At 42.1% G+C, this 17,257-nt stretch overlaps 1 protein-coding gene and 1 long non-coding RNA gene across 2 annotated transcripts; one reads left to right on the top strand and one right to left on the bottom strand.

Moving 5' to 3' along the window:
• Positions 1-99: 99 nt before the first annotated feature.
• FBXW12 (F-box and WD repeat domain containing 12) lies at positions 100-12,067 on the bottom strand. The gene is made up of 10 exons (XM_079965062.1): positions 10,729-12,067; positions 9,174-9,211; positions 8,141-8,301; positions 6,887-7,008; positions 5,062-5,271; positions 3,381-3,542; positions 2,340-2,544; positions 1,351-1,532; positions 1,118-1,245; positions 100-415 (listed from the first exon to the last, which is right to left on the bottom strand). Exons 1-10 carry the CDS (start codon positions 10,819-10,821, stop codon positions 322-324), a joined length of 1,395 nt encoding a protein of 464 aa, XP_079821188.1. The 5' UTR covers positions 10,822-12,067; the 3' UTR covers positions 100-321.
• Positions 12,068-12,140: 73 nt separating this feature from the next.
• On the top strand, positions 12,141-17,254 carry LOC307209733. The gene is made up of 3 exons (XR_013835732.1): positions 12,141-12,318; positions 12,882-12,948; positions 16,403-17,254. It is a non-coding gene; the product is annotated as an uncharacterized lncRNA (long non-coding RNA).
• The last annotated feature ends 3 nt before the right edge of the window (positions 17,255-17,257 follow it).

The following is a 17,257-nucleotide window of genomic DNA, read 5'->3' as shown; positions in this document are numbered from 1 at the left end:
CTCACATTATATCTCAGGATTTAATAAAATTACTGCCTTTTTCCAGACTGAGATGGAATTTCATGAAAGTCGTGTATTTTTAAAGAGCAAGGAAAAAGATAACTGACAATCACTTCAATAGTTTATTGTTGATCTAAAAACATCAAAGCTTGGATTTCACTGCATGCTTTTGTTTTCAAGTGGCATGAAATGTTATAAATCATACTGACATTTTGTCTCTAGATTACACATGGGCTGCATCATGTGATGATGAATTCACTTTAGAGTTAATTGACAGGCAAACAAAATAACACGACTGTAAAATGAGAGAAACATTAAGTCTTACAAGTTAAAGGAGTATGCTCTTAAGATGTCTCCATTTCCAGCCACCACACCAACAATACTCACATCATCACAAGCCACACTTCTAAAGCCACTAGAAGAGGAAAAAATATATAGCTCACAGTACTTGGCACAATCTAGTACTTACATTTAACTACTTTGACATATTGAAACAAACTCGTTCTGTTTTAGTACGAGAAGTTAAATTGCAGGTTTTTGAGATTTTGCAGTGGGTTTTTTATGTTTTCCTGCTAAGCATAGCCCCAGTTTTGCCCTGTTTCAAAGCTGAGTTACTACAATATTTTTTAAACCTGAGTAGTAGGTTAATTCTGTGTTCATTACAACAGAATTGGTTTATCCCTTGGCTGTAAGCTTCACTGCTTGCAAAGATTAAATTGGGGGATGAGGAAAGCCATGGATGGCACAGGTAAAAAACAGTGCACATAGCTTTTATCTACCCCTCATGGTCCTAAACGGGGGAAAGGGGATGTTGAATGGGACTTGGTGTCAAGGGGTCCAGTCATAAGGAAAAGCAAAGCAATCCCCAGAGCCTTTGTATAATTCACATATCACTGTCTTTAAACCCTGGCCCATAGCTCCTATGATGTAGTATCACTATACTTTAGACTGATTTTCAAAAAAACAATTGAACTGAATTCTTCCATATAAATACAGTTCAAACTAGCATTTGGGGTCACAGATGTGCTTTTATTCTCAAATCTGCCTTCTATAGATGTATTTAGCAAGAAAGTGATAGGTGCTCTGATCTTACATTTGCAAAATGTTTCAAACTTACTTTGACCATCTGTGGGATCCTCCTAGTAAGTGGTAGCGACCGTTCAGCAAAGATGATTTGTTGTCATTTTTCCAGGAGTACACACGAAGTGAGAGGTCCATGGATGATGTGACAACGTGAAAAGGATCCTGGTTGGGGATGGGCAGATGCAAATTAAATCCTTTTAGTTAAAGAATATTTAGTGTACAAAACAAATTAATAGTAGTAAGTAATAGTACAGTAACTGTATATACCACCCAGATTGATGTAATAGAATTGTGGTGATCTTTGAAAGCCATTAATTCAGTTCCTGACAGAGTGTATAGTTTCAGCTCTGGTCCAGTTGCTAAAAGAATAGTTTGTTTGCCAAATCCTTTCATAATCGTCTCTCCAATCCGTAGTTGTGCTGGTAATGTGAAGTCTGCAACCTGTCGAGCTTTTGCATAAAAAACATTTTAGCACTGAAATTTCTGTTCTGTTTACTGTGAAGAGTACTGCAACAGTGCTCATCAGTATATTAGTCAGGTCACGATTCTCTGAATTTTGAGCTACATATTGTGTATCGAGAACATCATGCTGATTCAGACCCAAGCTAGCAGTTCTGTCTATTGTGCTGCTATGGACAGGAATGAAAACAGATAGGGAACACTGATTAAGAAAACAAGTTGCCTAAAGAAATAAATTTGTCAATTGGGTATTATCTGCTGAGCTTGACAAAACACGACTATATAAAATTAGGGACATAGGAAGGCCATTGGTCTGTCTAGTTCAGTGTCGTCAACACTGGCTGGCAGCATTTCTCCAGATTTTCAGGCAGTTGTCTCTGCCAAACCTATGTGGAGAAGTTAGAGACTGAACCTGGACCTTCTACTTCCTACTACAGCACATGCTCTAGTACTGAGCTGTCCTTTCCCATGCATTTTGTTATTCAGCTTTGACACAGTGCAGCCAAGTCCCTGCTTTTATGGCTTACCATGCACAGAAAGACAAAGGCTGAAATCCCTTCCGTGTCTATTCAGAAATAAGCCCCATTGAATTTAGTGAGCTTATTTGCACATAAGTGGGTTGGAATTGCAACCAACATTTCAAAACAAATATGCTGTTCCTCTTCACCTATACAAGAAAGGTCCACCTGACAATTCATTTCCTTTTCAATAGCAATTCAGTTCAGGGTGTTTTCTGGATTGCTGCTGAATAAAAGGATAAATTACCTTCTGCTAGACAACAGTTTGAAGAAACTTACCTGTAATACTCATTTTATATTTAGACTTCTCAATGTGTATATCTAAGCTCACAATGTGAAAATTTCTCTCTTCATCATGCAGCACAGCTACTCTTGCGGGTTCTGCTGGTAACCAGCAGGTGTCAAGGCACTGACCTCTGATCGGAAGAGGACTAGATAAGAGTTCATCATCTACAGAATTAGTTGCAGAATGTGTATAAACCACCTGTTACATATACAAAAACAAGCATTAACACACAATAGCTGGGATCCAAAGAGCTGCTTATGGTATACTTGGATAGCCCAAGTGAGGATTTTCACTTTGAATTTTATGCAAAAAAATATTTTGAACTTTGAATTACAGAGCTTCATGGCACATCACAAATGGTGTTTGATACTTCCTTCAGGGTTGCATCCCTACAGGCCCTCCAAGCGTCTTGCCACAGGGTTGTGAGGGGGAATGACTTAGCCATTGTGGATCAAGTCATACAAGGTTCAGCCTCTCCCACTCCCCATATCTCTGGAGAGGCAGGAAGGGGAAGCTCTGTTAATGGGACATTTTTCTTTTGCCCAAGTAAAGATTGCTCGTTATGTGGCATGGAGATTTGAGTGGAATTTTGTTGACAACAATTGCAAGTTTATGAGAAAAAAGCCACAAAATAGTGGTAACTTTGCTAGGACCAACTAAATGCCACAACACAGCAAGTTTTCAAGCTCTCCAGAACTCTCTAGGCTAGATGGGAAGCCTAAAGGGGTAACCTCATGGAGAGGGGGAGGGAAGGACACAAAAACTAGGCAAAGTGTTGACACACCAAAGTAGTTTACAGTTTGTAACAGTCTTAAGTCTAAAGATGATGGGTTAAATCCAAAATTGCATTCAGCGTTACAGGTTCTTTCCTTTTGAAATAGCCATGTGGAATGGGAGGAAATCAAGACTGCAGCATGCAGGGAAGGAGGAATTTAACCCTTTCTCCTGCACCACAATCCCAACTGAATCCCCACCACAACCCTGAAGTTGACGTTAGTCTCAACAAATGCTCAAATGCTGCAGCATAACAGTACCTTTGGTGGTAAAGCATTATCTGTAGGGCGAGCAACTATCCATAGACCATCGGGTGAACAAAGTAATGAATTTATGCCACAGTTTTGGAACAGTTGTGTGGATGAAATTTGGCTTAAATCAGCAGCTACTAACATATAGAGTTTGCCTCCTCCGGTGCCTACCTAAACCAAGGAAGGAAGCACAGAAAATATAGTTAATGATTCCTTCGCAGCGACATGCAAAAGATTCAACTGTGGATTACCAATTTCTGCTGAGTCACCGATTGCTGGATTTCTTGCAAGAACAATGGAATAGCTCTGATCCAGCCCTGAGTTGCGACAACTTTAAAAACTACTATTCCACATTTTTAAGCAGGCTTTCGGCAAGCCAACAGGAAGTTTGTTTCAAACTGTCAGTCATGACAAATGGAGGTTGCAGAGCATGGAGAAATTAAAGAATAAGGTGCAAGATTGGTTACATTACGCTCAAATTCAAGAGGTTTTTATATTGGATAAAAAGATAGGATTCCAGGTGGAGAAGTCGAAATTAGAGACAGAACTGTTGGAACCAAAGACTAAGGTACTTTCGAGAATGTATAACTTGCTGCTTAAATGGAACACACAGGATGAGACTGTTAAATCAGCCATGATAAAATGGGCTCAGGATATTGGGTATAACATTATGTTTGAGGACTGGGAAAGGTTATGGACCACCGGAATAAAATTCACGGCATGTAATGCCTTGAAGGAGAATATTATGAAAATGATATATAGGTGGTACATGACCCCAGTCAAGCTTGCAAAAATATATCACCTGTCTGATAATAAATGTTGGAAATATAGAGAGGCTGAGGGGACATTCTTTCACCTCTGGTGGACATGCCCAAAAGTGAGGGTCTTCTGGGAAATGATCTATAATGAACTAAAAAAGGTATTTAAATATACCTTTGTTAAGAAACCGGAGGCCTTCCTCTTGGGCATTGTCGGCCAGAAAGTGTCAAAGAAGGACAGAAATTTCTTTATGTATGCGACAACAGCAGCAAGAATACTTATTGCAAAGTATTGGAAGACACAAGACTTGCCCACACTGGAAGAGTGGCAGACGCAATTGATGGATTATATGGAATTGGCTGAAATGACTGGCAGAATCCGAGACTTGGGAGAAGAAACAACGGAAGAGGACTGGAAGAAGTTTAAGGACTATTTACAAAAACAATATAAGTTGTATGAATGTTAAGTATCTGCACGATTTAGAAAATCTCAGTTCCAGCAAATAGATTTTGTAAAGTAGAAAATTAAGTTATAAGTAAGAAAAGGTCGAAATTTAAGGCAACAATATGTTTAAATTTAAGGTATGAGTAAATGATAAAAATTATCTTAAATTTAGAAGTATAATATTTGGAAAGTACAAAATAAGGTATGAAACAAGGTAATAATTTGCTGATATTTTTAATATAAATAATGCAGGGTAAAGGAGATGTGAGGAAGTCCAGTTAGTTATATATAAAAAAAAATTGTATTGAATGGTTGGTTTTTTTCTTTTTCTTTTTTCTTTTTTATTTCTTTTTTTCTATATGGTTTTTTGGTGTATTTGTTTTGGCTTTTTTGTGTACTATTGTTTGGTGAAGGGATCTTGTATGAAAATTTAATAAAATATTTAAAAAAACAAAAACAAACAAACTGTCAGTCATGCTACACTTACCGTTAAGAATGGCTTGCTGTTTATTGTGTAGGCAACCACAGAGCATGATGCGGATGATACTGAAAACGTTGCAAGCTCTTCCCCTGTCTCTCCATGCCAGAGTTTGATTATCCCATGACAGTCTATTGTAGCCACCAATTTATCTGAAGGAAACGTGGCAATGTTTTGCAGTCCATTTTCCTGCTGGGGACTTGACCAAATCTGTGTACCCTGTTTAAAAAACACAAAATGGTGCCATTCGTGCCTCACTTATTTCCAATTCTCTATTATCTTCAGACTATTTCATTTAACACATCTGTGTTATGCATGGCATGCAGTCCTAACCCCATTCACCCAAGACCAAGGCTAGATATGCTTCAAACCTTTAAAGCACACACCCCCACCTGAGAATTCTGGGAACTGTAGTTTACTTCTACAGACCCATACTTCCGAGCACCCTTAAACTCAACTCTCAGGATTCTGTGTGTGTGGAGCAGGGGGTACTTTAACAGTCTGGTGTGTATGTTGCCTAAGACCCAACTATGCAGATTTCTCTGATGGTGTATTTTCAAGTATGTTCTATACGCCAACTTTTTTTGGTGTGGAGTCGGTAAGAAAAAAAGGAAACGAATACATGCTGTAGAAAAGTTTGGGTATTTGTTGCTTGCTTTCACCTTTACCTTGTTGAAACATGTTCACTTGATTTATGTGCACATCAGAACATAATGAGTCAGTCTCCATTGTATTTCAAAGTCCTGATGTGCAGCCAAAAATATTCTAACAGAATTCATTTCAAATAAATCGATGCTTCCTTGGTATCAGACTTTTGTCCTCCATACTGCCATCAACGTCATGCCAACAGTCTTTTAAAAAATGCCATGTCAATTTCTGGAATTTTAGTTTTCTTCCTTTCTACTTTCATTGGGCTGCACCCAGCTTTGTCCTCCTGTGAACAGAAGGGCTTCTTCCAGGAAAGGGGTTGAGATTCAGCAGAGGGGGCTCCCACTGGAGGACAGGAAGTTGCCATTTTCAACCATACTACCCCCGCCTCCTGCACTCCTAGAAGTCATGGGCATAGCCAGGGGGTACAGGTAATCAAGGAAATAAATAGAAATACTTAACTAAATGACCAATTGTGTCGCAGATAACTCGATTCTGCCCCCTTAAAATAAATCCTGGCTACCTCCGTGCTAGAAATGCTTTTCCTGACTGCAGGTTCCCTTTTAGCCCTTTCTCCAGCAGGATAATCCGTTTTCCACCCATCTCTCTTTAAATATCTCAAACAAACAGCAACTGCCTTGAAAGGTGGCAGATAAATGTCGTAACTAAACAAACAAACAAACAAACAAAAACAAACAATTTGAGCTGCCTGGGCTTTCCTTCCTTTTCCTCTTTGAAGTAATTCTGAATATAAGTGTGATCACCCCTTGGCACCAATCAGAAATATTTTCCTTTTTTATTTTTTTATTTTATTAACGGTTTTCTTGTTTTACAGAAGTATGTGTAACATCTATCGTATTTTTTCCATGTAACATTTTTACAAATCGGTTTCATTTGTTGAGACATTAGGAGGAAATAAGGGGTGGAGGGGGGGAAGATGGGTGGGGGTGGGGTGGGGTTGGGTGGCGATGTTTCTATTTTGCTTAATGTATGTAGGGTTTGGTGTCAGCATTGCTCGTGCAGGTTCTCTGCTGTTCATTTGTGTTTCTTTGGTGGTGAAAGAGGTTGGAGTTGGCCTAGGGTATGGTTGTTTGTTTGTGATTAACTATGGTGATCTTTGTTGTTTTGTGATTTTCCTTCCTTACTAAAATCCACCATTCATCTTTTACAAGTTGTTTTGTCCTACCTCTTGGACGTTCCATGCCCTGACTGTGCCATCAGAAGAAGTGGTACACACAACAGACTTGACATTTCCTGTTGCAAATGTGTGCTCGTTCTCTGATAGGTAAGCCATACCAGTTATCGTTCCTATAACAACATGAGCAGAATTTTATTTGGAATTTTTTAAAAAATTGAGCAGAATTTCATTATGAAAACAACCATTAGTCTGGGGTGTTTTCTGATACTGCAGAAACGTGGCATATTATAAATCTGCAATAAACACTCAACATAATTTTATTTATTTAAAATCTTATAAACACACACACACATGCATGTATATCTCTATACCACTTTATATTTTTAAAGAAAAAACCTAAAGCATGCAATAAATATATACTCCAAACAATGTAAAAAAGTAAAACAATGCAATAGATAATAAAAGCAACATAAAACAAGATCATAAAAGAATCTAGAAATGGCTGGATGAACAAAAAGGGCTTCAGTATATGCCAAAAATGTAAACACCGTTGCCTAATCTTCAATTACAAAAGCGTTCAGGCACATGCAATATACCAAACAGAAACATCGGTCTATCACATAACTCTAAAATAGCACGCTGAGAATAAAATGTACTATTCAAATGCACTATTCATTTTAAAGTTAAAGGTAAAGGTACCCCTGCCCGTACGGGCCAGTCTTGACAGACTCTGGGGTTGTGCGCCCATCTCACTTAAGAGGCCAGGGGCCAGTGCTGTCCGGAGACACTTCCGGGTCACGTGGCCAGCGTGACATCTCTGCTCTGGCCAGAGCCAGAGCCAGAGCCGCACACGGAAACGCCGTTTACCTTCCCGCTGGTAAGCGGTCCCTATTTATCTACTATTCATTTTATTTCTCCCCAAATAAAAATAAAAGACAAGCTGCATATAATAATTATTTTAGTATACCATCATTATTCCATCCAGTCATATATTTTCATAACTCTGCTTCATTAAACTCAAGTATTTCTGATTTCAGCAGTGAAAAGGGATTTATTTTAAATACTTGCTCCATATGCACATCACAAAGAGGGACCATGTTTTTCGTCCAAATCTTCCCCCCACCCATTTCACCTCCCCTGTCAAATTAGTAAGGTTAGGCATCATTACTGCATATCAGATCTTTTTCACCCACTCCATTATGGTAGTTATTTTCAATGAATATAAAAGTAAGTAGAGAGGGAGTGATATGTGTTTCCTATTCCAGGAAATTAAATTATGAGTTTTTACCACACTTAGCCTACCTGTATGTCCTCTCATCGCTTTACATGTGTAGTCAACTGAAGGCCGTCCAGATATCTTTTTATGCTCAAGATTAGAGCGGTGCAGATAGTACTTTTTCCATGTCTGCATTCCTGGGATCACTGAGATATTGCAGAAGGCCCATCGTCTCAGACACATATTTCTATAAATTTAAAGAGTGGCAGATTTATCTTGAACTTTTAAAATCCTTCCTCCAGAGCAGTTTCACTGAATGAGGCAGAAATGAATGACAACCATCATCTACCGTCATTAGATAAAAAGCAATTGGCTACAAAGTCTTCAGCTGGATTTCATTCATTTACATATTTTAACAATGTACGGCATTGCAAAAATCTGCTCCTTCCTCCCCATCGCCTCTCATCTAAAATTCTGATTCCAGCCTTCTTCATTTTGAGCTTTCCTACATCCTCTCCAGTCCTTTCTCCTCAATACAGAATTCTGCTGCCAAATAATTTATCTCTTTCATATCTAGCACAAACTCTTGTCTGCAAGTTTAATGCAGTGGCAGAGAACCTCAGGTGGGGGGGGGGTCAAATGCAGCCCTCCAAGCCTCCCCAGACCTCCCCACCCCTCTCCCCAAGCCCGATCCCTCACTGACCCTGCTATGTATCTTGTCCTTCCTCCTCCCAACCCATGTTTTCTGTAGCTATGTACACACTATACATTTAAAGCACATTTTAAGCATGTCCCCATCCCAAGAATCATGGCTGTAGCTTTGGGAAGGGCAAGCTATAGTTTCCAAGATTGAGGTGTGTGTGTGTGCTCTTTGAATGTGCATTAAATGCATGGTGTGTATTAATCATCATTCTCATTGCTTGCCACCCTTGTTTTGACTTTCCCCCAGATCTCTTTCTGTCTTCTAGCCATGTCCATTGCAATCACCAGAGGGGACTTGGCTATGTTGTCCTTATCGAACTCTGCTGTTCCATGTTCACGAATGGTGCTGTGTTCTCAGTAATAAGTAAACTGAATGCACTAAACCCAAATATTAAAATAGATAAGAAGTGTACTAACCTCCAAAGAGAAGAGGTCTCTGCAGCTTCATTCCATGTCTAAAACGGGAAAGCAGAACAGGTTTTAGAGGAAGTTCTTCAAGATTCAGGGGACTGAGTCACATAGCAGCGCACTTGAGCACAGTGCCTGAAGTTTCATTTATTCATTCAGCCAGTCTGTTATTTATCTTACCTCAAAGTCCCAGGGTGACTTACAATAAATGTAATAAAATACCCAACACACCACAGTAACAAGCAATAAATATAAAACAGAGCAATGAGGCTTACTGGGACGCGGGTGGCGCTGTGGGTAAAAGCCTCAGCACCTAGGGCTTGCCGATCGAAAGGTCGGCGGTTCGAATCCCCGCGGCGGGGTGCGCTCCCGTCGTTCGGTCCCAGCGCTTGCCAACCTAGCAGTTCGAAAGCAACCCCCGGGTGCAAGTAGATAAATAGGGACCGCTTACCAGCGGGAAGGTAAGCGGCGTTTCCGTGTGCGGCTCTGGCTCGCCAGAGCAGCGATGTCACGCTGGCCACGTGACCCAGAAGTGTCTCCGGACAGCGCTGGCCCCCGGCCTCTTGAGTGAGATGGGCGCACAACCCCAGAGTCTGTCAAGACTGGCCCGTACGGGCAGGGGTACCTTTACCTAATGAGGCTTACTGGGCCTCAGATTGCAGCCTTAGGCACATCTTATTTCAAAGTACTAAGTTGGACATTTAAGCGTTTGTACAAAAAAGAAAAGAAAAAAGAGTTCTGTTTTAAGCAATCGTAAAAGTGATATTCATTCAACAGGTGATGTTTTTCCTGTCATGCAAATACAATGATGGGGAAAACTTTTGTCAGCTTAACGTCTGCTTGTCACACAGGTGGCAAGAGGCCCCGAAGCATCGCTAGGGAAGTTTGCAATCCTAGAAGCTTCCCATTAACATCTGCAGAAACAGAAGCGCCAGAAGGACCATCGCTTGGATCAGCGACTTTCGCTCTTACTGGCTGCATTCTCAGCACTGCAGAAACATCGAGGGTGGGGTCGGCTTGAAAACAGAAAGCAAAGTTTCCAGGAAGTGCGCAGGCGCAGGCGCCTGTCTTGTTTGGGGGATTTCCACGGTGGCCAGGGATACTGTTGCGCGCTTTACTGAATCCAGTGTGTTGCCGCAGGATCTTCTCCCCCCTTTTAATGACTACTGTGTCACGACGCTGGACGGGGACACGCTGTCAGAATGGGACGTCCGGAATCCGGATCTCGCCCTCTTAAGTTCGCTCGTTAATAAAAGCAAGAGGGGGGGGGGCGGCCAAAATTGTACAACGGGGAAGAAGAAGAAGAGGAAGCTGGGGAGAGAAGGGTTGCAGTGATTTGGGACGTTATACATTTATTAAAACAGGAAGATCGCGCTCCACGTATCTGAAGAGGTCGAGAGAAACTTGGAGCAAGCGCGCCTGCTACTGGCGCATTTGGCTTGGAGAGGTCGTTAAGGGAAGCCCTCTTTCCCCACTTCCCGCGATCGAAGTGGAGAAAGATGTTCTCTCCACCAGTGGCGCACGGGCGAATTTGGGGGCACTTGCAACCGGCGCTGCAACGCACCTTATTCACTTGGGCTGCTCTGAGTAGATCCGGTGGCTCCAGGTATGAGAACAGGTGGATGATGCAGTCCAGGGTCAGCGTCTCAGCGCTCATCTTCCCTCCGAGATCCCCCGCTACGGACAAGCGGAGTCCGGACGCTCCTCTTCCCTCCCCGCCCCAGTCCGGTCATCCTGGTAACGAAGGCGGGGCGAGGGCGTCACGTTCCGTCGGGGCTGGCCTGGCGGCTGCTTGCCACTACTTAAAAGCAAGCGGGTCTCAAACGCTGCTCCGCTGTTTTTGTCCCTGATCAAGAGGCATTTGTTGATTCTGGGCAATAGAACTCCTGGCATCCGCGCGCACGTCAAGGAAGCAAACATCAGTTTTTTTAAAATCCTTGGAATTTATTGTATAGTGAACGTGCAATGTTAATACTCGAGGAGCTTTATCTCCTATATATACACGAGGCCAGCAAGCCCAACGGGCAGGGATAATGGGAATTGTAGCCCAACATTATCCCAGGGTCCCTATGTCTGCTCTACACACTTCTCTGGGAATAAAGCCAATTTTTAAAAAGTGGGACTGTACATCTCATAGAACTCAGAAGCTCCCACTCTTTTCTAGATCGCGTTGGATCAACTTCCTATGAATGGTTAATTGGAAGCAAGTCTCACTCTGCAGGGGAGAGACTATACAATTCACTGTAACTGCCTCGCACAATAATAAAAGCTTGAACTTAGTTGATAATTTAAACCAATCAGAGATAAATATGTTGATGTGTTCGTTCAGAGGGTTTTACATTCGTAGACATTCTCTGTTTCAGGTATCTTCAACCTTTTCAGACCTAGGTACTATTTTTAACCCAAACATGCATTTGGGGACTTTATTTCTTAATCTTTTACCACGTGTTTGCTCTTGCGGAGATCCACCTTGGATCAGGCCGCAGCCCACTAGTGGGCCCCGCCCCAGCAGCTGAAGACGATCGCTCTACACACAATGGAGAACATCATTGTTTGAGACTGTCCTGCCACCTGATGCCCCCAAATCTGCCTGATGCAGCACACATTACGTTCTTCTATACAGCTACTACGGCGGTAAACAAAAGGCATGAGATACAATTAATGATGGCCAAAATACCGCACTGCAGGGGTTGGATCAGATGAGCTCTTTGGGATCGTTTCCAACTCTACAATTCTAATACAACAAAGCACCACCATAAAGGACCAAGAAGCAGCTTAGAACCAGCACGGGAGATTTAGCGATCATCTGAACTCTGGGCAATGTCCCGAGTAAGCAAGCGGGATCACCCCGCCTCCCCTGCGCTCTTTCGCCCCGCGCGCAGAGAAGCTTGCGAACTGCACCCGGGAACCGGAAGCATCGCAACACAAGCATTGAGGCGGCGCCTCTGCATTTGCGCCTCTCCCAGGCAAACAGTCACCGAGGCCCGACGAGCATTCGCTGTGTTCGCAGAGCATCATGGGAAGTGTAGTTCACCCAGATGTTGGGATCTTACATATGGAGTTAAACATTTAGCTCTCGGGGAGCCTTGAGTGTTTGCTTGGGTGCTTCGACGACCTGATCCCCTTTCTCGGTAGCTTTCAGAGCTAGGTGCCAGTAAGCTATTTTAATATAAAGCATCCCTGGCAATGGAGTTACACATGGAACAATTTTGCAGCCCCACCTAGTGCTGTATTTCCACTTAGAACTGACACGTGCCAGTGATTTTTTTGTACGGCTCTATATTTAATTACAGGAAAGAGCCATTGTCTTTTTCCTGAATGGCACGCAATCTGCTAACTTTGGCTACAAATTGACGAGAAAAGCAATATTTTAAAGATTTCCCCCCCGTCCAGTTTGGCCCCGGAGGTGGGACACCCCACATGTGTGTAAATTACTTAGTGGTGGGTAGTTTCAGAGTCACAGATGCTGGACCTTGTCCTTTTTGCCAAACTCCACATTGGAGAACAATTTAATGTTATCAAAGTTATAATTAACTATCGATTTTTTTTTTTTAGGTTGCAATATAACCCCGCTCACTAGGGAATAAATTTGACTGAACTTAGTGAGAATTACTTCTGAGTAAACACATGTATGATTGCCCTGTAAAGTATGCAACCCTATTCACTGTATTAAAGTCTATAACATTAAAACCTGTGTTATTTTTTCCCTTTCTGTAGTGATATGTGATGGAAACAGGAACAGAATCAAGGTCTTTTATTGCACTTAGTCATCCTCTTTGTCAGTGTAAGTTTTATTTGAGCTATATTTTTTCAAAGTCTTGAAGGTGTGTCTCAGTCTGAATGTTTTGGGGGGCGGGAATCTGAAAGTTCTTGGCATCCCAGCATAAAGTTTCCTTAAATAACTGCAACTCTCTGGAAGTACCTTAGTGCTTATTGTGTATTTCTAAGCCAGTGCTAGACAATAATAAATGAGGCAAATTACATGCCAGGATGTGTTAGTGATAACTGTTTTCCACTAGAGACAGAAACAGTGAAATTTTCCAGCGCAACAGCAGTACTATTTTCCCCTCTCCTCCCTCAGTGAGACAACAGTAAACTCTGCCTGGCACAGACAATCAGCTGCGCCCCTGAGAATATTCACTGAATCTGATAACATCCTATTAGTAGCACTTGCAATGACCTAGCAGCTGAAGTGGGGGAGGTTCACCTAGGGAGGTCTAAGCATTTCACTAAATCTTTTCTTGTCTCTGTGTCCAAAAGGAAATCACATGTGTGGCATGAGCCTGACCCAGAAATTATTGCTGGGTGTAGGATATTTTGTGCAAATAAGGAAGGGCAGGGTCTGTAAGATGAATCACCAAAACAGCCATTATCCTGAGGAAAAACCTTTTGTGGGTGGATTTACGGTGATAAGTGCCCTTACAAGGTAACATTGTGATCTGTCAACTCCCTTGAACTGCTGGAAAGCCAAAATTCATGTGCTACTGTAGATATTAATGGGAGGGTATTTAAAAGTAGAGCAGTTCTCTGGAAACCCTCATAATTCATATAAAGTTAAGAAGTGATTGCTGCTTGGAATTGTGTACAGAAAGCTAAAAGAGCATTTTTAGGACCTTGCACAGAGCAAAAATAAATAAGAGAGGCACTTGCTATAATGGCAGGAAATAAGCTATTACCACGATTTAACTTTTGGCAAAGCAAAGCTGTTGAGAATTCCTGAATGTGCATGATGGTCTTAGATAAGGTCGAATCTCAAGGATGATTTCTCTTCCACCTGCCCCCGCTGAAAGCATGCGTAGGAGAGTCTTAGGAGTGAAGTAGCTTAACAACCAAACACTTGCATTTCAAGTTCTTTAAGGCCAAGTCAGGATTTCAAAGCTGAGGCATGCAATAACTGGGAGATAGGCTGGCAGCATTTTGTTGTTGCTTCCCCCCTTTCTACTGTATTAGATAAAATAACAAATATTGCAATTTATGTGTATCCCCAACAGCATTACAATAATAATGTAAGAACCAGTTGTGAATATAACAAATACAAAGTAAAAGTCCAACAGAATTAGTCAACTGTAGCTACCATTAATGCAATGATTAATATGAGTAAGATAAGGTAAGACAGGAGGATATATCAGGGTATTACAGCAGTTCTCATAATTTTCATTAAAAATACTGTGTCGAGTCTTGAAAATTAAATTTCATCCACAAGAATGTAATTTAATTTATCTTGCACTATGTTATTCCAAGAGACGTCATTTTTCTTTCCAGTGCAGTTATTGTCCTGTTGTCTGCCTTCTCCCAGCTTTGTCAGAAAAGGAACAACAGAAATAAGAGGCTAAGCATCTCAAAATTTTTGTATGCTTAAATGCCGATCCTGCTAGGGTTTAGGTCAGCATTTAGGCATACCAAAATTTGAAACTCTATACTGCTTGTTTCTGGTCTTGTCCTAGGCATAGATGTCAAAATGGGCTATCCTAGCCAGTCACCTGCTTTGGCTTTCATGATGAAGTCAGATGAACAGCTATTACAGTGGTACCTCGGGTTAAGTACTTAATTGGTTCCGGAGGTCCGTTCTTAACCTGAAACTGTTCTTAACCTGAAGCACTACTTTAGCTAATGGGGCCTCCTCCAGCTGCTGCACTGCCGGAGCATGATTTCTGTTCTCATCCTGAAGCAAAGTCCTTAACCCGAGGTACTATTTCTGGGTTAGCGGAGTCTGTAACCTGAAGCGTATGTAACCTGAAGCGTATGTAACCCAAGGTACCACTGTAAAGGTAAAGGTAAAGGTACCCCTGCCCGTACGGGCCAGTCTTGACAGACTCTGGGGTTGTGCGCCCATCTCACTCAAGAGGCCAGGGGCCAGCGCTGTCCGGAGACACTTCCGGGTCACGTGGCCAGCGTGACATCGCTGCTCTGGCAAGCCAGAGCCGCACACGGAAACGCCGTTTACCTTCCCGCTGGTAAGCGGTCCCTATTTATCTACTTGCACCCGGAGGTGCTTTCGAACTGCTAGGTTGGCAGGCGCTGGGACCAAGCAGCGGGAGCGCACCCCGCCGCAGGGATTCGAACCGCCGACCTTTCGATCGGCAAGTCCTAGGCGCTGAGGCTTTAACCCACAGCGCCACCTGCGTCCCAGGTACCACTGTATATCAGTGCAAATGCTTGCGTCTTAAAATCCTTCTAACTATTATCTCCCTTTAAATGCAGAGGTAGGTGCATTTTTCAGGAGGTAGGTGCATTTTTTGCCGCAATGAAGTACCTTGAAAAATCAATAAAGGCCTCCAGAAGCCCTTGTCGGAGGCTGTCCTCTTTAGATTCTTTCCTGGTTTCCTTCCAATCAGCTTCCCCTGGATGAGTAATTTTGTTGTGTCCATTGTGATGTGTCTGGATCATTCAGTGACTTGTGCAGAGATTGTGGCAGAATTACCTGCCCTTAGCGGGGTTGCACCCATAAATGATTCATGCAGGAGCACTGTGAGTAGATTCCTCAGGCATGAGGTAGAAAAGTTTTATTTATTATGATTTAAGAGAAAACTGCCTCTGTGAGAGACAGTGTGAGGTAGGGGTTAGGCACAGGAAGATCCAGGTTCATATCTCTATTCAGCTATACTGACTGTCACCAGACTGACTTCCTTCCTCCTGGCTTACCTCATGGGATTGTTCAGATTCTAAGAGGGGTGGAAGAAACATATGGGCCACCTTAAACTTCTTGGAAGAAGGGCAGGATATATAAATTGGTTAAGCAGCCGAAAGCTGAGGGCAGGAATACATGGACAGTTTTCTGAATGGAAGGTTGTAGAATGTGGAGTCCTCCCTGCCCCCTGGCCCCTGGCCCCAGAATCAGTATTGGGACCTGTTCATAAATGATCTAGAGTTAGGGGTGAGTAGTAAAGTGGTTATGTTTGTAATATGGTATCTTTGGCTATTTATTTTTAGAGTCACTTTAACAGGTTGGTTATTTGAGACATCCGGCACATCATAAATACACACACTCCAAATTTCAGATTATCAACATGGTAAAACTCAGGCCAGTTAAAACAGCTATTATACTATCAATCTCAGTAGAAATAAAAAAGTTACCCATTATAAAAATGGTGCTCTAAAAACAATACTAGTAATAGTAATAGTTTCCAGAGGATAGCTATGCTTACAGAATGTCTTAGAAGGTTGAAATGTTCTCCCAACTTGCTTTTGAACATTACTGTTTCTAATGCCAGAATTGTACATCCATTTTATTCTTTTAGGTAAGGACTGACCTGCTTCTCCTATGCAGAATGCAGGAAGGGAATGCTGGCAGATGATTGCATGAACGGCATTGGCAGGTGATCAGGTGAATAAAAGCCTGATGTCGCCCAAAACACTTAATATACATTCAATATACGTAAGAACATAAGAAGAGTCTGCAGATTCAGACATATTCCACCCTGCCCTGCCCCTCTGCCACACGACCCTGCAGGAGAGCAAGTAGCCAAATGTGTAGATCCGGCCCTGAAGTTGTCTAGCCTGTTTGCAAACAAATCAGAGTGAGCGCTCATGAAATAGCCGTAATCTAGCTTCCCTGAAAACAAATCAGGACTAATGCTCAGTAAACATGCTGTTGAGAAGTGCCTTAAGTATCCCCTCCTCAGTGAGAGATGGATTCCAGAGCAAACACTATAGTTTGGTTTGGGCGGGTGTGGTAGTGTAAACCTGAAATCTTTGCAAGCAAAAGCCCAGATTGTTCTTGAGATGCATGGGAAAAAGCAACCTAGTTTAAAGTGATCAGAGGAGGAATAAATAAATTGAAACGCTAGCCCCCAAGTCTCCTCATTCATCCTATTCCCTTTCCCCTTTGTTCCTTTCATTTCCTTTCTCTAAATATTCCAATTTCTTCAGACTTTTTGGTGTCTGCCCAGGATGTGTCTTTGCTGTAAAGAAGTATTGCATAGGCTTCATGAGAAGCTTTTCCTGTGTAGTATGTTTCACAGGCATAGTTTCACTGACATGAAGGAAAGCTCTCCAATGTTGAAGTTAGAGGCTCTCCGCCAGTATTTTGCTGTTTGACAGTCTTGACACGAGACATCAAAATGTGACACCTTTGTATCCTGATAACTGGTTAA

This window comes from Podarcis cretensis (genome assembly GCF_951804945.1).
Source record: "Podarcis cretensis genome assembly, chromosome: 2".
In the NCBI taxonomy this organism is placed as follows: domain Eukaryota; kingdom Metazoa; phylum Chordata; class Lepidosauria; order Squamata; family Lacertidae; genus Podarcis; species Podarcis cretensis.
This window is presented reverse-complemented; position numbering and strand designations above follow the sequence as displayed.

Bases quoted from the DNA above. Each gene is read 5' to 3' on its own strand.
- FBXW12 (XM_079965062.1), bottom strand. From the start codon at position 10,821: ATGAGCGCTGAGACGCTGACCCTGGACTGCATCATCCACCTGTTCTCA. The intron at 7,009-8,140 runs GTAGGCTAAGTG...ATGTTGTTATAG, and splicing joins AGCGATGAGAGGACATACAG to GAACGATAACTGGTATGGCT. The intron at 5,272-6,886 runs GTAGGACAAAAC...TTTTTTAAACAG, and splicing joins GGGCATGGAACGTCCAAGAG to GGTACACAGATTTGGTCAAG.